The sequence below is a fragment of the Bacillus rossius genome, chromosome 15, assembly GCF_032445375.1.
Source record: "Bacillus rossius redtenbacheri isolate Brsri chromosome 15, Brsri_v3, whole genome shotgun sequence".
Lineage (NCBI taxonomy): Eukaryota > Metazoa > Arthropoda > Insecta > Phasmatodea > Bacillidae > Bacillus > Bacillus rossius.
Genome location: NC_086342.1, coordinates 1,329,090 through 1,354,783, shown reverse-complemented (window position 1 = coordinate 1,354,783; position 25,694 = coordinate 1,329,090). Strand labels below are relative to the sequence as shown.

Here is a 25,694-nt window from a genome sequence, read left to right as displayed (position 1 = left end):
GTATATAAGTGAGTGACTATTTAAAATTCTTTAACACAAGTATGCAGGCAGTTCATACTTTTAGAACAAGTTATTCTACAACAGCACGTACAAAAACCGTAGATCACATCTGCGTAGAAGTTGAGGCTAGCGCCTATAGGCGTATAGGCTTTGGCCTGACCTAGATCCCTCCCGGTTACAAATACACTTAGCTTAAGTTCAGTTACGAAAAATAAATAAAATTGCATTTGAGACAGTTGCTTTCCGACCGGGCCCGCACAGAAGCTACCACACATCCCCCCCCCCCCCCTCTTACAGGGCACCTGCATTGTTGCCGGGAGAGCCCTTCGAGGGGACTCGAGGCCCGGAAGTGGCGAGATAACCGGGAGGGGGAGACCGGAAGCAGCCCGCAACCTGACGCCCGAACGTGCGCGCGCAGTGAGTCAGCCGCACTCGCCATTTTGGCACTTACGCCCCTCTCCCCATCCCCCAGACAACACACGGGGCATCCGCCCACATGTGACGGTTAAGACTCGTCTGCAATTGCTCTGTTACAAATTGTGTCCGACGGACACTGATCGCTGATTGGCCCACGCGAGGGGATGGTCCGAATACATCGGTCAACTTTTAACTCCTTGTCCCTATATGTGTCATTTGATAGCATTGAAGAACACTCGTGAAATTCGCTGCAGAGGTAAACAGAAAATAACGGACGGTGTGGTAGGAGGCCAAGAAGATCGATACAAAATATTCATAGTGCTGTCAGTTTGCGACCGGCGCTTTTCTAAGGCCTTAACAATAATTCATTCATGCAGTGTGCTTAGAATTCTTTATTAGTAGGTATTTACTTTTCCCTACATAATAAATTAATATTTTTAAACTCCCACAACTTTCACAAGTTAAATGAATATTCAAAACTTAGCTGCGTACTAATAATTTACAATGCATAAAAACAAAAACAAAATAAAACCTACCACTTACGAAACTGCCCGACTTGTACCGAGCACTAACGGAATCTCGCGGTAGTCGCCATCTCCAACAGTCCATCAGTCACGTACTAAAATTTATGAAAAAAATCAAAGAGAAGAAGGACTTATTGAGAAAGGTTCACTCAAGTGAAAAATACGAGTGGTACAACAAGTAGAAAACTGTTTTGTTTTGTAAAAATATCATGTTTGTGTACCATTATGAATAAAATAACAAAGATTATCTATTCTATATTTTAAGTGTTTTTTTACATTACTGTTTTCATAACCGCCTCCCCCCCCCCCCCCCCCGAAACCGATATCCCTGAAACCTTAAGTTAAAAAGACAGAACTGTCCCGGTTGGTCCGTGAAAAAATATGGCAACCCTACGTATAAAGGTAAGTGGAAGAGCAGCTGGTACGCGCGGCAGTTGGCATTCCTGGGGGCGGGTTCCCGCGACGGTTACGTGGCGGGAAACCACCCCTCCTCGGGCCGGAAGAGGGGAGGTGTGCCTCCACCCCTCCACCATTCCGTTCTCCAGAGACTCCATTACATCACCATTCGCGTGCTCCAAACGGCGACTTTCCTCTTTCCATTATTGCCCATTCAAGGAGTGCGGCCAGCAGAGAACAACCTACGCCGCCAACGTTATTCTTTTCTTTTCCTGTTCCATGATAACACTACAAAACCAATCCAGAACACCGGTGAAACATTTTTTTTTTGTAATACGCAGATGACAACATTGGCCGGATTGTCAGTTTGATTCTAGACAGAACTCTTATCAGACTAAGTATGTTCAATAAAGTCTATATCTAGTCCTCTCAGTTGACTAGCAAGGTGCTAACAATTCACGCCCGAGGTATTGCTGAGTCATCTCAAATGAGAGTTGTGAATCAACAATATGAACTAAAGTGAATGGATTAATTTTTTACCGCTTTATTTTAAACAATGCAATGCGTCTGATCAACAAATACAAGTACAAAACTGTGCAAACTAACTTGATGGTCAAATAAATCGCGAAACATAAAAGAGTAAGAGCTCAATAAAAGCGCAGGTTAACATTGGTCATTCAAAATTCTTATTAAACAAGTCGTACAGATTCATGATAAAGATAAATTTTATTTGCAAACGTTTCTGGAATTCAGCCAGAATATTTATGAGAATATTTCTAAATAAAAAAAAACGTGTTCTTATTTTTTTTTTTCAAATAAAGATTCTGAAAATCCCTATTTCTCCAACTGAACATTTCTGGGTTAGGATTTAAAGTCGTTGAGAGTAATCGACCATTTGTATAGGAAATATAATGGATTATAGTAATGGCATAATTTTATTAGTACCGTCTGGCTTCTTAGCATGACAGTTCCTGTATGTCGCCAGTCAAATCTTGGAGCGGCGATGAAAAGAAATAACACAGTTGACTGTTGACTCAAGTGACAGCCATTCTCTCAAGCTTCCACCGTGCGAACAAATAACACGGCCTTGAATGAACAATAAACTGCCTGTGCGAAACACACACACACGTACATGCGCACGTCACTAACACAGGCTAAAGCGTGGCAGACTGGTTAGGTCTCCAGCATCACCATTTGCTCACAGAACTGCGTTCATTTCTAGTTTGTTTCTCATCATAGTCGATATTTGAGTAACTTTATCATGTGACGCAAAGCACAATTCAATGTGCTTCTACCGAATCATATTTCACAATTACGAATGTGTCTAGGCCATAGAATAATGCTGATATTTTAACCCGAAATTAAAAAGAAAACTAATAACTAAAAATACGAAAATCCTACTTTTTTTATGCTATTTGGATGAAGCATGCATGTCTACCATGATAGTCTGTATGGACTAGTCCAATGCCAGTACTATGTCATCAAAAATAGTTGAAGTGTAGAAGGCCAAGGGGGGGGGGGAGGGGGTCGGTCGGCTACACGAACCACAGAACAACTCTTTGTTATTACACTCAAAAGAATAAAATGGTGGTTAAGGAAAATTAGTCCCAGAAATCTTAAGTTTTTAATTTTCTTTTGCTATGTGTTCAATATTGAGTTATGTATCCAAATTTCGTTATGTCACACTGAGAGGCTTGTCTTCCCAAGATTTTGCACCTTGTTCTAGCCTGATAATAAACGGGCCATAGTAGAACCATGTATACACAAAAAAAATTGAATCATTGATTTAAATTTTATAATAATAGTAGACAATAATTTTAAATATTCTACTTTTTCCTTACCGCTTTATTTTGATGATGGTGTGAGTTATTAAATAGCAATACAGATAAATACAGAGCTGAAGTGCAACAGAAGTACTGGCTACGAAACGGAATCGAACCAGCAAACGAAGGGTACATACCACAGCTAGTGTAAAATAATTATATGTTGTAAGATACATCAATATGTTTTCTACAACATACGGTAAATGTCTGTTTATCTTTTTAAGAACGTCTGGAAGTATATATAGTGAACGCATTTCCTTCAAAGGATACCTGATAAAAGCATGTACCGATGATAAGAAACTATAAGAGATAGAGAGAAATTTGAAAGTGAAACAGCAAACACAAACGTTTATATTTAATCACCTCCAAATATGTTAAAGTGTAATTTGTCAGATGGACAAAATGCAGAAAACTTTACTACCCATGTGAGATTAGAACACGTATAGTAATTTATTTGATTAACCTAACTCATGGCTCATATGTATTTCAGTTTACGGTCGTTTCCGAGGCTGCAAAGAAAACGGATGTTTCATTTCTCTGAACAAAGTCGGATGAGCCCAGTGGCAGATACAGGATTTTGGTTTGGGAGGGGCTTGACCCAGCTAGGCTAGGCTTTATCAAGGCAAACACTAAAACAATAGTGGACCCAGATGCTTTTGGAGGGGGCTTGAGCCCCTTAGCCCCCCCTCTGGATCCGCTACTGGATGAGCCTACAAACTATTGAACCCAGGCACAAAACATAAACCACATCGAGGCTACTGCATATGATTATAAATTGGTCTAAAATTCCAAAAAAAAAACACAGTTATCGAAGTCCTCGCATGTTAACATGCGTATAGGTAATTGACCTAAGGCCGCATTAAAAATGTAGTTTATGAATATTTAAAAATGGTACACAGGTAAGAATTATGGATACATATTCGTTATGATTAAGTAAGTTTTCGAACACACACTATTCAAACTCGCACACAGACCTATGGAAGATGCGCGGGGATTGACGAGCATGATAAATTATTTATTTGGCCTCGACACAAAATCACAAAGCCTTCAGCAGTCATGGTTGGCGGAAGAAGGTGTAGAAGTGAGTACCGTTCCACAAACAGGAAATGTTAAGTCATTTCCGCTGCCTTTAAGACGGGAAAATCAATTAATCAACAGCGTCTAGAGTTCCGAAAAAAAAAACATCTAAAACCACCCGAATGTTAAAAATAAGATCATAGGCCAAAACGTCCTCCAAGTTCTATACGGCTACAAGTAATAAACATTGTAGTAGCACTAGCACACACGGAGTGCTGAATGAATTGTAGATAGATTCATTCTTGAATTTGAATTCATGGAATTCACCGCCGATTCAATAGATTCCTCTATTGTTACCTGATAACTACTTTAAGATAAGAGAATGAATGACAATCGGTCCATTTGCCATGCAGTTAATGAACGTCATGCAGCTAGGTCTGAAGGTGCACTCACGGACTGCAACTTTCTTGGGGTCGAAGGCCGCGACTTTCTCCTCGACCTGGGAGATCCTGGCCCGCAGCCTCCTGGACCGCTCGCCGACATGGCGCAGCTGGGCCGAGAGGTCCTCGAAGATGTCCCCGGCGACCACCACGAGCGACGCCAGCTGCCGCAGGACGCCGCACAGCGTGTTGTTGGCGACGGCGTCTAGCTCGCCGTCGTTCACCAGCGGCGAGCCGTCCTCCCGGTGCAGGCTCTTGCGGCTCAGGTGCACCGGCTCCACCGCCCGCAGCACGAACGGCATCTTCCCCGCCGCTCACGCCACTGCGACGCGCCGCGCCATCTCACCCCGGAGCCGACGGCGTCCGCGCGCCAACATTACACCGGTCGCCGCACACCGACGCGCCGCTCCCTCGCGTCAAGACATCGAATCCAACACTGACTGCCACGAGCTTCGCGGCCCGCCGACGCGTGGCAGCACTGCGCCCGTGTCAGCTACACTCACTGTCGCCAACACGACGTCCGAGAAAATCAAAAAGTTTCACCGCCTGAGCTTTGGCGGGCTGGTTGTACTGTTTTGTTCGCGTGTTGCGTGTTTTTTATTTACACAAAAAAAAACATATTTGCTTGTTTGTGTGCAAACTAAACTACTTACTGAATTGTTTACTAATCTGCGTTCTATCTCAACTCTGAAGAGAGTCAGATAAAGGGTGTTTCAGAGGTTTTAAAATAATATTTCAGATCAATGGCTCAAAGTGATGACGGTTTTGAACAGGTAATGCTATTTAAATTGTGGCCCTAACCTAGTTACATGATAGATCTTGCATATAACTATGTAAAACAATATAGAGCTACGCTGTATGTTATTTGGATAAGATCATCACGTTAAACCCATTAACCTAAATTCACACGTGAGCTAAACAAATGTTTCTCAAATTATTAGCGTTATTTCAAATATGTATTTTTTTGTTCATTGTCAAGATGATTGTTTTCTTCAAAAATTACTTTTTAATCATACCATGTCTTAACATTCTTCGGGCAACAACATAGTTTATTTCTGTTAAGCCAGTTCTACAATGACATGGGAACGTAAAATGGATCCTGACCAGCAAGATAATTTTTTTTTTTTTCACAATCCATCTGTTTTTATACAATGCACTGGACCATAACAAATCGGCAATCAATGAGCTTCACTGTTACAAAAATTAATTTAAATTAATTTTGAGATCCAAGAAAAACCAAAGCAAGGAAATACATATTTACCTAATCTGCACGGGTCCGAATGCGTGTCAGTGTAGATACTTCCTTGTTTGATTCCCTCTCCATTTCCATGTTGCAGAATGGCCCTTAGGCATTTTTTTGCTGTCTGGCGTGTGCCAATGTGGCTCAGTGAAAACTCGTGCTTGTTAACAGTTTTTATCCGTGCAGCTGGAAGAAGAGGAAACAGAGCTGCCGCTGACCAACTTCAGTGGCCGCAAGCGCCTCTTCTCGAAGGAACTCCGCTGCATGATGTTTGGTTTCGGTGATGACCAGAACCCGTACACTGAGAGCGTTGATCTTCTTGAGGACCTGGTCATAGAGTTCATCACAGACATGGTTAGTATTCGGGCCTGCCTGGACAGTCTCCACTCAAGCCGAAGGCAGCTCTTACTAGGTTTCATTAACCTGCAAAGTTTTCACGCTGATTCAAACTACCGTACTATGAAAACTATCATTAAAGTTTCTAGCTGTAAGAAGCACCCTTTTGACCCGTTTTACAATGACACATAAACGGAAACTGCTGATTTCACGGAACAGAGTTTCTTCTACAGCATGCATATGGGGACAGGCCCGTACGGATTAGCTCGGCAATGCTGAACTCTTCTGTTTACGTTGCTCTGTGCGACCACTTGAAGCTGAGTACTTTGGCTGAGGTGGTAGCCATGTTTGTTCATGTTCTAAATATGTTAAAATTATTTTCAAGTAGTGTTCTATTGTTTCTTTGTCATTTATTTTTATTACATGTATAAATTCTATCCGTACTATGTTCTCAAAGAATATTTTTTTAAATTCAATTTTTTGTAACTTTGAAATACAATCTCATTTGTTGCCAATTGTCACGTTTCTATACATTGTAGAAGCAGCATATGCAATGGTAAATGTTCTGGAAATCATCTCCGTTTCTATGCCATTGTAGAATGGGCCTTATTATAAAGTTCTGGGAAAAATGTTAATCCAGTTTGTTACTGAATTTTCTTTATGTTAGTAACTTTTCATTATAAATGGTAATATAATGACACAAGAGCACAGATATCGCAAAAGGAGTTGGTTATGATTCAGAGTAAGGGACCATGCCAGAATTTGCCTGGTGTTATTTCGAGGAACCTTGGGACACCCAAAAAAGGATGGCCCAGGGTAAATATTCCACAAGACCTAGTGAACCTTTGGTTGCTGTACTTGCAGGAGGGATAAAATGCCTTTTTTAATATTCTGAATCTTATTTGAATAAATTATTTCAGTGGAATCTCTAGTTTTCCAACAAACACATTACATTTTTGAGACATCATTTTTTTGTATTTACTCAGCTATCTTTATGTAAACAGAGTGTACCCAAAGCCAAGTGTGACCGAACTGGGGAACCAAAACAAGGGCTTTGCTTCCCTTGCAGCACACAGAAAAAAAAAAATATTTTCTTTACTTGTACAAAAGATTCCTTTTGAAACCAGTTGCCAAGAAATAGATCATAGTGCTACAAAAAAGATATTTTAACTTTATATGACACATGACTCTTTATTTTAGCATGTAATGGAATACATTTTTTTGGGATAATGAGTATTTCTTACAAAAATTGGAGCATTTATTTAAACCATGGAAAAGATAGTAGAATATTCAACAATTTGACTTTATTTTTTTCTTGTATCATGCTTATTATGTGTGCAGTTAATGCTGGGAAACTATTCAGTAAACGGTTTACAAATAACTTGAATTATTGGGAGGTTCTGCGACAACACAAAGCATAATTGCCCGGGTAAGAATCCAAGCCCAGCGTTAATGCGAACACTGTTTTGTAGTGATACATTTGTTTTCAGGTTAATGTACAAATATCTGTAATTTAATATCAATATTTCTGTTCCACCATTTACAAAAATAAAATAAAAATACAGTGAAACAATATACACGGGTGTACTATGAATTAATGTGCATTGAAGACGTATTGACATTGTAACAACTTATTACAGTAAACCTGTTATACAGTGAAAATTAATAAATTGGCTGGCTTCGCTTCCCCCCACCATCTGGGCAGTTGAGAGGAAGTCAGGAGGGAACATGAAGAGGAGGGGGGGGGGGGGGGAAAGAAGGAGAGAGTATGTACATCTTAAGACAAAGACATTGGGCCAATGAGGCCATGGCAGTGTGTTTGAAAAGTTGCTCTCTAAATCAAATGGAAATACATTAATTGGAAGTGTAAGACCAGATTCTTAGATGGTGCATATGTTTACTAATGTTAATTCGAAAATCTGTGATTACTAAAGCCATTTGAAAGTAAGACTTTACAGCTCTTACAAATGGTTTATCTATTGGGAACAAAAATTAAACTTATTCGTGGGCCTTAATCAATGTGTACTTATGATAGGACATGGATTAGTGATGGGATTAGTTGTTATTACAAGGTAGCTTTGTGGCATTGTGTATTGCTGACATATTTGTGTGTGTGTGTATATACACATGCATACACACACACATATCTATACATACATATTAGTAGTTCTATACTTCGTTGTTAAATTTACACTTTTGCACATTCTTTTGATTGGCATTTTTAAATTATAATGCAAGCTATAATTTTAAAACAATAAAGTTATGTATCTGAAAACTTGAAGAGCATTTACTGGTATGAAAATTTTAGATATTTAAATGTCGGTTCCCAGTCTTTGAAAATCACCCTTTGCCCTAGTGATGGTGGTACCCGTATATGAACCAGGTCTTCTGCAGTTAAAGACAGTGTGTTGTAGAACTTTTAATTGACATGGCATGAAAAAGTTTATTGGTTTGTTTTTCCTTAAGTGGGGCCTATCAAAGTTGCGTTTTTTTCAACATTTTTGAGGCGTGCAGATGATGAATTAAGTGGAAAGTGGTTTCCTGTGTGTGCTGTTTTACTTTCACTTTAGAAATGACACAATTATTATCATCATACATAATATTTGGACCTCATTGATGATTATTTTTCTGAAATATCAATGTCATTAAATATTTAAGTTTTCAACCCTTCCTGTTGGATCTCTACAACTTGAAAGAATAATCTGATTATAAATTTTTTATATTTGAATGTGGAAAGTGGTCCAACTGTTTCCAGACGCACAAAGCGATGGAGATCGGACGGACGGGCCGAGTGCAGGTGGAGGACATAGTGTTCCTGGTTCGCAAGGACCAGCGGAAGTACGCTCGCGTCAAGGACCTCCTCACGATGAACGAGGAACTGAAGAAGGCGAGGAAAGCCTTCGACGAAGTGAAATACGTTGGCAAATAGTTGGTGGATTTTCATCGGAAGGGCGATGCAAAGTTTTTAGCGCTTAACCACAGATGTGCGCGGGAACTATCACAGTGTTTTGAATGTGAAATGAGAGCAACTAGACAGGTCATGTCGGGTGATGATGTATTTTATTTGTGAAAATTGTGATTTTTTTTTTCTTGCTGACATCCGGTTTTGAAATTAAATATATATATATTTCATATTGCAGTTTTGTTTGCATGGATAGCTTAATTTTAGTTGTCCTACAAAATATGTTCTGCCTAATACTATTGTTATTAAAAAAAATGTCCCCTTGTTCGCTGAAACTGCTGTACAGTAATTAGTACCGAGATCTACCAACATCAGTTTCTTGGCTCCTCTAAGAGGTTCTACATAACTGAACTCTCAGTATATCTGCGAGAGGCGGCGACACATCGAGACAACATAACTAGAGTATGAGAAGCTGTAGTGCAAGTTTTCACAGCTGGGAAATGCACCAGTGTTGCGGTGGGCCTGCAGGTTTCCTCAGGAGCCTCCGCCCCTCCAACTCATTCTCATCGCCCGTCACGAATGTCTGTGAAAACACAGATGTCAACCCCTAAATTATTCATTCCTTATTTTTGTGCCAGGCTAGTGGTTTGAGATATTCCAAAGAGAAATTTTTCCATTGTGGAATAACTAGGTTATTGACATTGTAAGAGGTAATATTTGTTCCCCATGAAGAGCAAATATTTGATATTTTTATCACATCACTCGGTATGAGTATATTTTCCTTTATTAGATCCAGAGTTGGCCAATAAGAAATCAGGGCTTTGTACAGGTACTTTACACATAGGGGAACATAGTATTAAAAATTCTTCAGTTATTTTTAAAAATATGTTAATGTATGTAGTTATTTTCAGTAGGTAACTGAAAAAAAATCACCTCTAGTCCATATCTTGACTCTGTGCCACAAATATTTATTAACTCAAAGAGGCTTTTCCAGCTAGCACAATATACCAATGCTGAGAAAAAATTACTTTCATGAGTTTTGTGAGATAGCGAGATAGGTTTTTTTTATACACACTTAACAATGACACTGAGGTTGTGGTTTGGTATTGTGAAGGTTTTTTTTTTTTGGTCACACTTGCCGTATCTGCCTGACGAGACCAGCAGACGGATGCAGTGCTCTTACGCCGCCATGTTGAAGTGAAGCATTTCCATGGGAATTTAAAATCAAAGTTTTCCTTTTATTATAAAATAATTATTATAGAATAATTACATAAAAATTTGAAAATAAGTTGCAATCAGTAACAAAGCTAGTGGAATGGAATAAGGTAATACAAAAATTGGAGCATACTCACCATTTTATTAATGTTACAATATAAAAACCTACACCTAATTTAAAAATAAATTAATTTGCTAAACATTACATCATAATAACAATCACAGTTTAGGACAACCAGCCAAATAATCTATTGTAAATATACTTTAACACAATATTTAACGTTTATAAAAAAATTTATTTCAATGAACACAAAAACTTGCACGTATAGATTGTAATGCCGACTGAAGCAGTATTTAACATATCACAAAAGTTTATAACCAATACTGTGAGACTTCGGTTGTACTTTTTTTTTGTACATTTTTTTTAATTATGTAATATCACAGCTTCTGAATATGCCTGCTATTTGACATAGAACATTAGCTCTCTTAACAATTTCACCAGTTGTCATATCGGTGCGATTATATGTAGGTACAGCTGCACTTAATATCTTGTCATTTCTGGAAAACACCAACTCACTTCAATTGGCTGCAGACAGGAGTAGTTATACATTTGATTTATTAAAAAAAAAATCCAATAATGTACTTTCATATTTCTTTAAGTGTGGTCAACAGCATGACATCAATCACTGAAGGTCAGAAAGTTTGAATGATGCATATAGAGTAGCTCAAAAATTTATCAGATATGGAGATTGAACCTACGAAGCCCTGAAAATAAGCAAGACAGTGTGACCAAAACATTTTAATAGCACATCAGTTGCTTTTCATTTATGTACATAGGGTGTCTACACAAATGTGTAATAGAACTTCCCCTTTCCTTGATCAAAAATTCAAATTTTTTAATTTTTTACATGTTTTGCAGTTTTCTTAGAGGAAAAAAAAAAAAAAGAAGAAAATTAAGCCTACAGCATCAGTCATCACCACAGCTGCCCTAGCTATACCACCACACACTTAATTTCAAACAGAATCTTATCTCCACCATTTTATAGTGCATTTGCAAAACATTTTCAAAAAAAAAATGCTTTCACAGTCTGCATGAAAACAGATAGAAGCATGTCATTTCCCCTCAAATTACGGGGGACGCACCACAATGCCGACATACAAAAAAGGCCAAATGCCAAATTGACCACAACGCAGACAGCTATAAAACTGCAGTGTACCACAACGCCGAAATACACTAACGCCGAAAAATGTCATTGCAGGACTGCCACAAAGGTTAGGTTAGGTTAGACTAGACTAGGTTAGACTAGGCTAGGTTAAGTTAGGTTAGGTTAGGTTAGGTAAGGTTAGATTTGATTGTGGTATTTCGGCATTAAGGTACATTTAAGAAACACAAATTTATTCAGTTGTTATTTCAGCGTTGTGGTACACAGCAGTTTTCTAGCTGTCGGCGTTGTGGTAAAATGTTGACATTCAGCGTTGTAGTAACGACCCCATATTACTATCACTGACGAATTTCCACGTCTTTTCCAGGATTTCAAGCAAATTCCCTGACTTTCACTGACGTATGACGCAAATAAATATTTGCAAAATATGGAGTTATGATGCTTAAATCTACCGAGGATTAACATTATCCACTGCTCTCCTTGCACACAGAATGACATCATTCACACCGACGCCATCAAACGAGGAGCCAATGAGGGAAAGGGGCAGCTTGTGTTGGCTGACGTACTGCTTGATGCGCGCGACCCTGGCCTGGTGGCCTACAACATACTGGGGTATGCAGTCCCTGAGCACCGACACCAAGTGGGAGCGGGGAGGCGACGCTATCTTCAGGATGTCCCTGACGTAGCCCTCGGCCAGGTCGAGCAGGTGCTGGGGCGCGGGATCCGTCCCCAGGTGCTCCGCGAACCACCGGCCCCCCATCATGACGGTCAGCACCGTGTCGCCTCCGCTGGGGAAGCAGACGCTGTCGAATATGACGCCGAGGAGCGGCAGGTTCTCGGTTGAAGGCACCAGGAAGCCGAACGCCTCCCGGTCGAGCTGCCTCCCCTCGTAGCGCAGGTTCACCACAGCCACGGACACCGTGGGGATGCCGGCTAGCTCCCGGGCGAGGGCGGGGTGTTGTTCCCGGAGCAGGGGGGCCAGTCCGCGCGCCGGCAGCGAGCTGAACACGTGGGTGGCCTCGTACGTGCAGGACCTCGTCTTCACGACAGCCCCGCCCGAGCCGAACTTGAGTGCCACGCAGGGCGCGTCTAGGACAATCTCCCCTCCCTGCGTCCGGACGGAGGCGGCAAGTGTCGTGGGTAAGACTTGCAAGCCTCCGTCCAGCGACCAGATACTCCACTTTTCGTCCTTGGCTTTCTTGTACAGGGGACTTTCGGTTCCCGGGAGCAGAGGCGACTGCTTCCTCAGCATGTTTTGCACCATTCCTTTCACGACCGACCCGTGGGCCTGTTCCGCCTCGTGAAGAGACTTCATCAAAAATTTAACGCTGATTTCTTTCCCATCACCAGCACAAATTCCTCTGACCATTGCGGTGATCAGGTAGTCTGCGATCTCCTTGCCCAGGCGCCTTTCCACGAATTCGTAAATACTTTCGTCCTCGCATACCTTGCGAGGGGCCTTGAGGTCTTGAAAGATGGCGGAGACGATCGGCTTCGTGAACGGGGGCCTGGTCGTCAGGAGAGACGTGATGCTCGATGGTAGCATGTGAAGATTCTTCTTCACGTATATCATTCTGTTCTTCACGGCAGGATGACTGCTTTTTATCGGGCTCAGTCTGTCCGCCAGACCCAAGTCTTCGACCAGGGCTAAGGTGTTCGGACCGCCGTCTCCCGCTACACGCACGGTGTGTGGGCCTTGTTCAAACAGTACATCAGCTTCCCGAATTGATTTGATCCACCCACCCAAGTTCGAAGAACTTTCTATAACTGTTGCTTTCTGAGCAGTTTTCAGCAAGTAGTGGGCGGCTGACAAGCCGCTGATACCGGCACCCAGTACCAGGTTCGTCATTGCAGTGGATACTGAAATAACATACAGTACCTTAAAATTACACATGACAGCCACTGCTGCAACACTACTGTAAGTTAAGTTTAAGCACATTAGTTTTGGTAATTTTTCTCCTTGGTGAGCCGAGGAAGGAAATATATACAAGGAAAAAGTCTGGTATTTTATTATATACCATGAAGATAGTACAAGACAAGATACAGAAGCGAAACAGCTAAGAGTTCAAATTCTGCCAATATACTGCTACTGTATATTGGAAATGGTTATTGATATTTTGTACGATTGTAACAAATACTGGTAAATTCAGCATTAAACTCACATATGTAAGATTAGAGTCTGTTGGTTAGGTTTATCCGGGGTGATCATCTAGCATTCCGGCTAATGCATAAAGTACTGTATTTATTTATATTTTCACAAAAGGCACAGGGTGTCATTGTTTTAACAAGCACAAGCGGCCATCGCCATGTTGTGTTTTAATTGCATTGCTGATCCTGTGGTTTTTCATACATAAGAACGTATTTTTGATTTGAATATTGTAATGCAATGTTACGTAAATAATAACTTTAAAAAAAATTACATGAGTCCCTATTGTGCATCCAAAACCAAGCATCAACCCTTGACAGGGATTTTTTTTAGCAGTACAAGGGTGCGAAACGGCAACTTGTTACATGCGATAGCACATAACCTGTTGTATAAAAGTAATTATTATGCAATGACAAACTACACAGGAGGAAACTAGAGAGATTAGTGAAGTTTTTTAGGGTGCCAAGGGGCAAGAGGGGCTGGGTGAAGCTGAGAGACAGGTTGAACAAAATGGTGTATTGAGGGAAGAGGGATCATGGGTTTAAGATTCAGAGAGAGTGGAGAAGAACAAAACGAGGAAGGCAAGTATTCCTACTGAGGTTTGGGCGGGTGTGGAATAGGATTGAGACAAAGATACTAGATGTGCGAAGAGGAAAGGACTTGAGGAAGAAGCTTCAAAATTCGGGGGTGTATGCAGGAAAAGGGGGGGGGGGGACACCTTGCCACAGGGCAAAAACTCAATCGCAAGTAAATCAATTTAAAAAAAACAACAAATCTGTGAGTTCCGTCTCCGTTTCCGTGTCATTGCAGAATGGGCCTAAGAGCAATCTTATGTTACAGCCGTCTACCTGCAGCTTTAAATCACTATAACTAAAAAAAATTAACATGTGATATTTTGGTTGAAGATACGGAAACATTAATTTGTAGCACCCAGTAACACAATTTCATAATTATTTTCTTTTAGGGTAAAATAACAAATCAAATTGTACAACTCGAAATGCAATTTATTTGTACGGCCAAAGGAAACCTTATATACTTACATACAGAACATTTGCTGTGATCGTTTTATTTTATGGCTTCCAATTTATTTAGATTTTTTTTTAACCATGCAGTAATTATTACATAACCCACATAACCACATTTCTATAAATTATCTTTTTTTGTAAGGATGTCATAGACCAACTGCTCGGTAGCAAGCCAATGTAGGCAAAGCAGTTTTCACATGGATATTTCAAGCAGAAAGTCGAGGTGTGGAATAAGATCAAACTGATGTTAACTTTTAATTTTAAAATTGTAACAGGATAAATATTTTAATATTAATATAGTTCAAGCTAATCATGGAAATTTATTTTATACTGACTAAAAAGAATTTTACCTAGGAAAAAATTATTTTTTTGTTATTGTCTCTTAAAAATACTAAAATAAAAGGGTTAAGAAGTAAGACATATTCCTGGGTATATTCCAAACAAGATGTATATTAATCACAAAGGGTTGGGTAAGGAGGAGGCACAGATCTGTGGGGTCCTCTGCCTAGTTTTCAATTAAGAGGCTCGACGTCCTCTATTGTGCTGACTGCACAGTGTCATCTGCACATATTATTAGTATCCTTTGTAATCAGTGTGTCATTAAAGGTATCATTCTATTAGGCATCTTCCTTCATGTTGTAGTGTTTTAATATGTTAATTCGCAGTGAACGTTCCATGTTTGTGCCACACCTGCAACATGGCTCTGTAGACTTTGCTTGCCCCACCTGCCCGTGGAATGGATAGACTCGTAAACCGTCTGTGAATCGATATACCACAAATAAGTGGGACACTGTGCACCAAGACGAGTCCCAGTCTTAAGAGTGGAACAGGCAAAGATGCGGATAGCATCATGTAAAGAGTGTCTGTTATCAATAAATCCAACATCATACCATCATACCAGTCGCGGTTTTTATTCCGTAAGTGAAGGCGGTCTGAACAGTTCAGAGAGCTTTACTGCAGATGCACGACTACCTCCGTCAACAAGGCCAATGCCAATCTACGCTTATGCTCTATGCTTACACGCATAGGGAAGCAGCTGGATACGTGTAAATATAATGCGTTATACTTAAGTAATATATCATAATCTTTATTTATAAATAATTGTATAAATATATTTTTAATAATTAATTTTATAACTCTTTCTAAAAAATTCTAAAAACGTTTACCATTACTGTGATTTCATGGATAGCGACTTTTATTAAAAAATAATAATAATAATAATACGGCTTCGATTGAAATAATATGTCATCGTGAACAAGAAAGTTTCGTTGTTGTATACCGTTTTCTCTCAGAAGTATTTGCTAGTAAAGGTGTTTGTGGAAAAAAGTTTGGATTTACGCATGTGATAATGGTTAGTATACTTAATGTTTTGTTCGACATATCCTGCATGTGCATAATATGCGTGCCGGATATTTGCTAGGTCATGTTAAAATAAAAAAATAAAAACATTGTTTTCCCGCTTGGTAACCTATACTTTTGGATTATGTTATTCATAGAAAATTGCTAGAATTGGTTAACTTTGTTCATTAAGATCTTAATGCTAAGATATTAACATTTATCTCCTATATAAACCCACCCTAACCTAAAACTCTCTTGAGTATAACTCGTAATTGCCAAGCAGGTAATTTTCTAGAGTAACTTAAGTGCTCATCTGGAAGGAAAAAATAATTTTGTTAGTTCAGATTTGCTCCATTCAAAATAATGTAACATATTTTTTAATGTTTTAATAGGTTAGCTACAATTAAAATACTGCAAATTGTTGTGTAGGTGTATATCAATGAATGTTTAATTGCATTAGTTTTTTTTAGAATTTTCCCAGCATAAATAATTAATTTTTAATCGAATCATTTTTGTCCTAGATATCACAGTCTTATCACATCTAGAGTTTTTTATAATGTAGTGAGAATTAAAAATGCTTTTTTGTGAACCTAATGATAGTTTGATAACTTTTGACATATTTTAGGTATAACTTAATTGAAATAACAAACCTTTGTATTTCTTTAAATGGCAACTTTCTTAAAAACTTAGGCCTACGTTTTACCTCAGTTTCTTGGACTAATCAGACAAACAATGGCATTGTAGTATAACACTAACCCAGGGAAAACAAAAGCCTCATAAATTGTTGTCAGCAAGCATACAAGATGGTTTGAATTTATTAAACGCAAAAAAAAAATGTGTAATGACAATTGTTTTGTTCAAATACTACTGAGAAAAATAATTACATTAAATCCAAAATTTAAATTATATTGGTAAAAAAAAGCTGCTCATGAAATGGTAATGCCCCACAAAGAAATATCCAAGTATTACCTATAGGTGCCGAAAAATTATTTCATGGGTTAATTCACCTTGTCTGAAGAGAAGCATTGATCTCCATCGTTACAGCAGAGATCCGTTAATCTGGACTAAGTGGGACCGGACCCTGTCCGAATCAATGAAAATCTGGATCAAATAGTGTTTGCTTTAAAATGCACGTAGCACAAGTTTTAGTTATGGAAAACTGTAAAAAAATGATTTTTTTTTAAATAAACTTCTCAGACAGCTTAAATTTAATTTTAATATTACATTATACGTAAACCTAAGTTTTTAACCTACCAAAAGATAGGATTAACAAAACAACATCTTTTCTGTCCGGAGTAACTGGATTTTCAGACAAGCGAGTCCGGATTAGCGGGACTACTTGTCTGCCGTCCAAGTGTTCACTGCAGCACGATTATCGTTCACGTCGTCGCGTGTGCCCGGCAGTTCCGCAACCAGTACGACAGCGACGTGACGGTGTGGAGCCCCCAGGGCCGCCTGCACCAGGTGGAGTACGCGATGGAGGCCGTGAAGCAGGGCTCGGCCACGGTCGGCCTCAAGAACGGCACGCACGCCGTCCTCGTGGCGCTCAAGCGGGCCTCGTCGGAGCTGTCCGCCCACCAGAAGAAGATCTACCCCATCGACGACCACATCGGCATCACCATCTCCGGCCTCACCGCGGACGCCCGCATACTCTGGTCCGTGTGGGGCGGGTGACTGGCTCTGCAGTTCTGCACAGCCCCGTGCGCAGGGTCGTCGAGAGAAACCCCAAGGGGCCTTCACTCCCTCCTGCAGTACTTCATGTACAGCTTTCCAAATACCAAATTAACAAAAAAAATTTTTTAATACTTAACATTACCATTTGTATAACTAAAGGTGATCTGTGCGTTACGCATAACTTAAAAGGTTTCCAATGGAATTTTACTTGCAATAGTCTAGTAATTTTTGTCCTACCAGGGTAAAAACAAGCATTATACATTTTTTTCATAACCTAACCCCTCCTCACTCTCGATGGCCCTGGCCATGCAAATGTGTTTTGTTAGCCATTTTTTAAAAAAAAATAGAAAATTCTAACTTACACCTAATAAAGATATGGTATTGTGAAATGGCTTTAGAGCGTTAAATTTTTTAAATTTTGGGAACAAACGACACCTCTTTAGAAAGGCTTTGCATAGAAAATTTAAAGAGAGGAAAAAAAAACGACAAATGCAGACAGATGGCATTTGTGTTTCTGTCAATGCATCTCGTAGGTAAAGTGATAATAACATTATTAAAAACTAAATTACATTAATGTGTGTTTCCTGCACTGAACATTCGAGAGATGCCAGGCCAGACAGTAGTTTTAAAATGGCTGCCTAGAGGGAATTAGCTGTGTGTTTGGGGTCTGGGACGGCAGAAGTGTTTGTCTCCAACAACCTCAATGTTAGGACACTTACGTGTAATTTATTCATTCCTCTCGTTATCAATAAATTAAAAATTGTAGTGCTTTTATGTGAACTTTTTTACAGTGAAAGGTTTTTTTTATCATGCTTTCTGTGGAGAGTTTATCATCGGTTTTATTTATTTATTTATTTATTTGTAATTGTAACATGCCAACCAACAGGACAAGCCTTTAATGGTTGGCACACAATTAGGTACATATGCACTCACAATAATAAACATAAATGAAAAACACAAAACAATACAATATAATACATATAAAAACAAAACACACATAACGAAAGACAATAAAACAAAAATCAAACGTTACAATTTAGACAAAACAGAACTAAAACACATATGATCATTAGGAACTAAGGAAAATAATTAAAGTCTTTATCAAATTTATTAAAATTGGTTATTAGCCTAAAGATAATATCATTATTTCTGTTAACTGTACATAAAGTGGAAGTTAAACGACTGTTAAAAGGAGGTACTCTTAAACCGGTGTTGTCAAGTATATATTTACAGTTTAATTTATTAGTATAACATTTTTTAATAAAAATAAAGTCAAGTAATTCTCTTCGACTAGAGAGGGATATCAGATTGGGTAGAGGAAGTTGTTTTTGAATAATAATATTTATTAATTTATTCTGTATATTTTCAATTTTCATATTATCACACATATTGATGTTGTTCCAAATTACTGAGCAGTATTCTAGTTTTGACCTAATTAATGCTAAATAAAGAGAGAGGATAGAATCAGTTTTGGTAGCATAACATGTGACATATTTAATTAAAGCTAATGTTCTTCGGGAACTAGAAATTAAATGTTGAACATGTTGGTGAAAGAACAATTTAGAATCTAGAATGATACCTAAATCTTTGAGAGAAGAGGATTTCTTAATTGTGTTGCCCAATTTATAATCGTATTTGATAGGAAGGTATTTTCTGGTAAAGGATATTATTTTTGTTTTGCCTTTGTTGTTATTTCAGTACAATGTTCCCTTCCCCCCCTTTTTTTTGCAGGTATACATTTCTTTCTTTTTTTATTAATAAATTTCCATAATTTGATTTTTTTGAAGACCAACTTTATTTTGAAGAAAAGCTTATTACGTTTTTCAAACATAATTGTATTGTATATCAATTATTTTGGTATTTTCATTAAAACTGTTATTGATGTTCAATAAATTGTCCTAAACGTGCTGGATAAAATTCCCTTACTGTTCTTGATAAATATTGATGAAGTATGAAAAATTCTCATAAATATTTTGGCCTAATATTCACAATTTAAAGTTAGTGAATGTTTAGCCTAAAGATGAGCCAAGAGAGCATCTAGAATACAGTTCGTTCAGATTGGTTAGACATTCATAATTATCATTGGGGAAAGAGACTTCTATAATGAATTTGAAATATTCTTTTTTTATGTATTAGTATTTGAAACAAGATATTTAGAGAATATTTAGACTTAATTTTTTAATTTTACTGTAACGTCTCAAGTCGATGCTTGGGATATTCATGCATATACAAAACAATGTAAACGGTCATCGTTATTTTTCCAGTATAATCACTAGCAGTGGCATTTTCAGACATGTAATGGTGACCAAACCACAGTGTGTCTGCCGTAGACTAGCAACGGACTTCAGCGTTGATCACAATTGCCCATTAGAATTGTCAGAATATGCTTAAGTAATATACTGCAGTGTGCATATCTGAAGTTATTTGATGTAGTTGTATTTTGTTGCAATACATTCTAGAACCAGGGTGTGTACAGGTCGTGAAAAACATGAAAGAGTAACGAAGCTAAAGCTTTATAAACGGTAACTGCTCTATAAATAATAATAATAATAAAAAATAATCTATATATAATTGTGTTATTTTCAGCAGCTAAACTTTAAATTTTTTTACGTGTCTCTTCAGTTTTGACTCGCACATTAAATATTAATAGTTGGGATGTCCAAATAAATCAAGAAGAAATCATCTCAGAATTTTTTTTTAGCTTTCTAACGTAAAAATTGGCATGTTCTGGTTAATTGAAGATCATTTTCGTATTATGTTAAATTTTGCCTAGTTATGTGTGTATAAAGAAATCACAGCGTGATATAAAAAAGTTATAAGGAAATTGTATTAATGGCCCTAAATATTGCTGGAATGTGTTCGCCGTTTGTTTGAAATGGAAATGCTTTCTGCGTGGAAAAATCAGGACACACGGCGTTCTACGAGAAGACCTCAACTAGTGCCAACCACATCTGCCACGACACATGTTTTCTGGCAGTTCTCGTAGTGTGGGGCCAACCATAGCCTACGCCACGTAGCCAGTGTGCAGCGGCGTAGCAGACGGGTGGCAGGGATGGCCCCCGCCAGGGGTGCCGGAGCAGGGGGGGAGGGGCTGCCTCCCCCCCCCCCCCCCTTCTGTTCTAATCCAAGAGGGGGTGCCATTTTCAAGTCCTGGCCAGGTGCGCCAGTCACCCTAGCTACGCCACAGCCCGTGTGTGTCCTAGCGGCGTGGTGGTTTGCAGCCGCTACATGCGCACAGAGTGCCTGAACCACAAGTACTCGCACGACGCCCTGCTGCCCGTCAGCCGGCTGATTGCCAACCTCGGCAACAAGATGCAGGTGTGCACGCAGCGCTACGACCGCCGCCCGTACGGCGTGGGCCTGCTGGTCGCTGGCTACGACGTGAGTGCTCCTCCGCTCTCCGCGGCTGCAACATTGGCTTCCGAGCCCTTAACTTTGGGGGTACAGTACACTCCCGATTATCCGCGAAACTAAGTGGCAGGGCCGCCGCGGATAGTGAAAATCGCGGATGATCCGCAAAAGAGCCGAAAACAGGAAGCAAAAAAGGAAACATTAACTTCAACTTAAAAGTCTAAAACATTTATCCACAGTAAAAGTTACACTCAGCAGCACAAAATTTTAAATGATGCTAAAATTTCAGTATTTTATTGAATAATTAACATACAATACATTTCGGTAACGTAAACATAAAAGTGCTCAACCATACGACTAGGAACAAAGTGCGACAGAGACAAAAATAGCAACGCAATGCCAGCCTACTGCGTGAGTTCCGAGAAGGCCTGTGTCGTTTTTACTTTGTACTGCACAATACACTCGTCAGTAGAGTTAAAATTTGCTCACTTGTAATAAAATACAGATTTAACATATGTGCTGTATTTTTTCGTAGTATGCGCGGAAGGTCCGCACCGCGGATAATAGGGAGTTTACTGTATCAGGTGTCTTCGGTTCCCAAACAAGCAGCAATGGTGCTGGAAGTCATGAAACTGTAATTTTTAGCAACCTTTTGCTAACTTAGGTTTTTTTTTCCTTGACGCAGGATATTATCTCTGAAAATGTTTTATCCTTTTCAGCTGAAAAATCTCTGCGTTCGTGTGTATTGTAGAAAATTATATTTTGCAATTTATTGCTCATGCTTGATTTTAGTTAACGAATGTGGGTTTAGAAATCACCCTTGGATAAATAAAATGTAAAAAAAAAAATGTTTTAAGGTTCTGAAAAAGTACTCAAATTGTTCACTAAGTATCTGTGAACAGTCTGTACATTTATGGGCGAATTTCACAAGTTTGTTTTTCCTAACTTTAGATAGGAAAAAAGTTTTTGCCTTTTGATGCAGAAATTATTTAGATATTCAATAATTCTATAACTACTAGAATTTTTTAGAAAATATGTTACAGAATTTTTTTTGTTTTTATGGTATTGATGAAGTTTATGTTATAGTTACAATTAAGTTAGTAATAGTTTTAGCAATTATAAATAACACTAAAATAAAGTTAAAGTAGAACTTTTCTAAGGCTCAAAATATATATCATTTACTGAAATCTATTAAATTATCAATGTCCAGTAAGAAACCACTCAATTTGTCATTGTTTTTGCTGCCCATAAATTTCTAAATGAAAGTTCAATGCATGTTTCTGTGGGTTCTCATTTGAAACTGACCATAGCAAGATTTTTAAATCTTTCCTGCTGCCGGTACTTGTGATGTGTTGGCTGTCGCAGGTAAGCAGCTAATGGTGCCGGTAGCAGCAATGCACAGATATTGAAATGTGAGATAAAAACTGTAAATTCTCAGAAACTAGTTGGAACTTATTAATGCTGTTTTCAAGGTACATAAATACAGTGACGTCTCTAGTATTGCAAAATGGTATTTTCGTAATTTTATTTTTACTTTGCGCAAAAGCCGTGGCACAAGAAATTTAACCTTAATTTTTTTTTTCTGTACGTATCATTCTTTAATAAATAAATAATTTTTTATTTCTCAAAACTCTGGAAAACTTGGGTTTGTTGGATTAAAACCAGTTGTCTAAATTAGTGCCAATTGTTACTCGCAAGGCATCACCACACGATGTTTGCCTACAAAGTAAAAAACCTCGTTTGTCCAGCCGTCGCTGACCCGGATTAGATGTGTGGACACATTGCATATTTAATTTTCCGTGTAAAATTGAAAATTAGTTACCCCAGGCCGTGCAGAAGTGTCGTGTGTGCTGTGCAGGACCAAGGGCCGCACGTGTACCAGACGTGTCCCTCGGCCAACTTCTTCAACTGCAAGGCCATGGCGGTGGGGTCGCGCTCCCAGAGCGCCCGCACCTACCTGGAGAAGCACTTCGACGAGTTCCCGACGTGCCCCACGGAGGAGCTGATCAAGCACGGCCTCCGAGCGCTGCGCGACACGCTGCCCAACGAGGTGGAGCTCAGCGCCAAGGTGACGGCCCCCCCGTGCCGCCTTCGAGCACATCGCGCACCGAGAATAACAGGGCCACATCTCGAAAAAAAAAACTAAATTTTACAGGAGAGTGAAATAAATAAGAGTTTATTCCTAGCCTCAGCAATCAGGAAGTGCATAATGTCGGCACTGTTGTTTCTATAACACAAGTCAAAATATGGCCATGGTGTATTCTGACCCACCCTCATCTGTACGAATAATAAGGCCACATGTCAACGTGTGGCTGTATTATTCTGATTTCTGTTCTACAAATTTAAAATGTAATTAAGGACATATCTCATCTCAGGTGAATATTTATTGTACTACATATATGGCCTTGTTATACCGAGTAGATATGGCCATAGACATTACAAATATACAAAAAAGTAAAAAAAAAAAAATTCAGAAGTGGCCCTATTATTCTCGGTGTACGAATATACTGTATAGAAGTCGCCAGCCCAGGTTAAAATTTCTAATACGGTTTTGAGGTAGTTGGTTAATTCACCACCTGCAATCGAGTGGCTGAAAAACATTTCGTTGGAGATTTCCTTTATGTTGGGTTACATGACAGCACAGCTTACCGGGTAATAGTAACCAGTAACTTTTGCAAACTCACTGAAAACTTTAAACGGCCAATAATTTTCTCTGTCTTAGATTATTATCTTAGATTATTAATGTCAAAAGTTTAATGCAGGGTTCTCTTAATAGTCTCACATGTTATGGACCCATCTCAGGGTTGATTTTTTTTTCTGGTCATTACTTTTATTTTATGGCTGTTTCTGTGAATTTATCATGGTACCTCCGTTGCATTTTTGTTGTCACGCACATTTTTATCTGATATTCATTTAGTGTTTTATAATAAGTGTAAAACGTTGTGCAAATGATATTACTTACACTTCACTAATTTTACACCCTTTATATATAACATTTAATGAATATCTGAAGTAGCTTGGCTTCCTGGTTTGTAGCCGTGCCCTTGGCGAATAATTCACCGACGTTTCGGTCGACATTGCAGTCGTCGTCATCATCAGGGAGCAGTTAACCAAACCCAGAAGTTTGGGAGGTGTGTTGTTAAAATTTTACAGAAATAGCCATAAAATGATGATGATGAGAAAATTTATTAAAAAAAAAAAAAAAAAAAAACTTCGTGGTGTGTGAGACTTAGCCTCAACTCACAAATTGTAGCAAGAAAACGAGCTTCTGTGGTCTGGAGGCGTGGTCAGGTCGCTTGTTCTTGCCTGTGCTTGTGCGCAGGGGCGCAACAACAGGGCGAGGGGGGGGGGGGGGCAAGGGTATTTCCCCCCCCCCCCCTGAAACCTTGAAGTGGGGGCAAACGGGGGCAAAGAAAGTGATGTGTAATCAATTTTTAGATAACAAAACTGCTTAAATAGCACCATTTTCCACCTTGAAATACAAATTTTCCCGGGGGAAGACCCCCGGCCCCCCGCTTCAATAGGGGGGATCGATGATTCTTTATAAAAAGGTATATTGGCCCCCCCCCCCCCCCTCCCCTTGGAAATTTAGTTGTTGCGCCCCTGCTTGTGCGGTGTGTCCGAGGTGACGGGACGGTGGGACGCTGCTTGCAGAACGTGTCGATCGGGCTGGTGGGGAAGGGCGCGCCGTTCCGCATGCTGGACGAGGAGCAGACGGCGGGCTACCTGCGCATGGTGGAGGGGGAGGAGAAGAGGACCACAGGGGGCGAGTCCCAGCCCGAGGAGGCCCCCCAGCCCCCGCCGGGCGACGACGCCCCCCCACGGGACCCCGTCCCCGCCGTCGCCATGGACACTGACTAGGCCCCTGTACCGCGCCAACGCTCAATAAACTACTGCTGCTCTTTCCTCTGTGCTCACTTTCATTGCAGCTTACCTCCCGAACACTAGGCTCAAGTCACCTGCAGGTCTTCGAGAAAATAACTAGTGGTTTTATATTATTTCTGTGAACAAATGTACCAAGTACGGCCAAGGCTCTCCTTGTCTAGTACTTGCTGTAGTTTATGTCCAGCGGCTCTGAGGTCGGCTGCTTTAACCTTGTTTGAGGGTCAGATGTGTTTGAAATGATGACTGCAGGTGTCTCGTTCTGAAATATACATAGTAGCCTTCCATACATTGTGGTGCTGTTGTGATTGTATAATTTATCTTAATGACTAGCCACCACTGTGTATTGTGCACCAGTCTGAATTACCACCTCAATACGTCGCTAAATAACCCCATTTTAATGTATATTTTTCTCAGTGAAGTTGATGAGTAGCTTGGGTGATTTTTAGGTTTTGTTTGTCTGTGTGTCGTACCCTATTTCCAAAGCTCACCAAAGGGACTTCTTAGAAACTGCCGGTATTAAATTTGGCTAAAGGAGAAAGCCATCAACTGTTAAGATGCACTCCACTTTCTGATTTTTAAAATTTTTTGAAAGATATGAATCTTAAAATCAAAAGAATATGGAATTATTTTTACAGAAAAAATAAGTATCTCAGAAGTGACACTCCATTAGAAGTAAAAAACATAGCTAAAATCAGTTAGGAATTTATAATTTCAAAATTTTTACTTTAGTTGTGAAAGAACATGGAGAAAGTTTACTGTATGTATGGAAAAAAAAATTCTATTAATGACATGATACGTTCCT

General features: G+C 39.4%; 4 protein-coding genes across 6 annotated transcripts in view; 2 read left to right on the top strand and 2 right to left on the bottom strand.

Moving 5' to 3' along the window:
- LOC134539337 (mucin-5AC) overlaps positions 1-5,041 on the bottom strand; it is a 144,585-nt gene extending 139,544 nt beyond the window's left edge. For both annotated transcript variants that reach the window (XM_063381278.1, XM_063381279.1), the window contains exon 1: positions 4,631-5,041. In XM_063381278.1, the coding sequence (XP_063237348.1) occupies positions 4,631-4,919 (289 nt within the window). In that variant the 5' untranslated portion in view covers positions 4,920-5,041. The remainder of the gene's footprint in view (positions 1-4,630) is intronic.
- An 82-nt stretch (positions 5,042-5,123) lies between these two features.
- On the top strand, positions 5,124-9,325 carry LOC134539342 (transcription initiation factor TFIID subunit 13). 2 transcript variants are annotated; one of them, XM_063381287.1, is made up of 3 exons: positions 5,124-5,390; positions 6,029-6,211; positions 8,949-9,325. In XM_063381287.1, the coding sequence occupies exons 1-3, from the start codon at positions 5,361-5,363 to the stop codon at positions 9,120-9,122; spliced, it is 387 nt and encodes a 128-aa protein (XP_063237357.1). In that variant the 5' UTR covers positions 5,124-5,360; the 3' UTR covers positions 9,123-9,325. The 2 variants fall into 2 exon arrangements, with proteins under 2 accessions (XP_063237357.1, XP_063237358.1); XM_063381288.1 differs by having other exon boundaries at positions 5,156-5,390; positions 6,044-6,211.
- A 1,107-nt stretch (positions 9,326-10,432) lies between these two features.
- LOC134539338 (protoporphyrinogen oxidase) lies at positions 10,433-14,832 on the bottom strand. The gene is made up of 2 exons (XM_063381280.1): positions 14,660-14,832; positions 10,433-13,333 (listed from the first exon to the last, which is right to left on the bottom strand). Exon 2 carries the CDS (start codon positions 13,320-13,322, stop codon positions 11,922-11,924), a length of 1,401 nt encoding a protein of 466 aa, XP_063237350.1. The 5' UTR covers positions 13,323-13,333; positions 14,660-14,832; the 3' UTR covers positions 10,433-11,921.
- Positions 14,833-15,857: 1,025 nt separating this feature from the next.
- Positions 15,858-24,913, top strand: LOC134539251 (proteasome subunit alpha type-1-like). The gene is made up of 5 exons (XM_063381066.1): positions 15,858-15,995; positions 17,387-17,637; positions 20,878-21,037; positions 22,866-23,075; positions 24,662-24,913. The coding sequence occupies exons 1-5, from the start codon at positions 15,993-15,995 to the stop codon at positions 24,866-24,868; spliced, it is 831 nt and encodes a 276-aa protein (XP_063237136.1). The 5' UTR covers positions 15,858-15,992; the 3' UTR covers positions 24,869-24,913.
- The last annotated feature ends 781 nt before the right edge of the window (positions 24,914-25,694 follow it).

What these genes read in the sequence shown, in the direction of transcription:
- LOC134539338 (XM_063381280.1), bottom strand. Translation starts at nt 13,322, where the DNA reads ATGACGAACCTGGTACTGGGTGCCGGTATCAGCGGCTTGTCAGCCGCC.
- LOC134539251 (XM_063381066.1), top strand. An exon ending in TGCTGGTCGCTGGCTACGAC is followed by an intron (nt 21,038 to 22,865) that starts GTGAGTGCTCCT and finishes TGTGCTGTGCAG; the next exon opens with GACCAAGGGCCGCACGTGTA. An exon ending in AGGTGGAGCTCAGCGCCAAG is followed by an intron (nt 23,076 to 24,661) that starts GTGACGGCCCCC and finishes CGCTGCTTGCAG; the next exon opens with AACGTGTCGATCGGGCTGGT.
- LOC134539342 (XM_063381287.1), top strand. Translation starts at nt 5,361, where the DNA reads ATGGCTCAAAGTGATGACGGTTTTGAACAG. An exon ending in GTGATGACGGTTTTGAACAG is followed by an intron (nt 5,391 to 6,028) that starts GTAATGCTATTT and finishes GCTTGTTAACAG; the next exon opens with TTTTTATCCGTGCAGCTGGA. An exon ending in TAGAGTTCATCACAGACATG is followed by an intron (nt 6,212 to 8,948) that starts GTTAGTATTCGG and finishes AACTGTTTCCAG; the next exon opens with ACGCACAAAGCGATGGAGAT.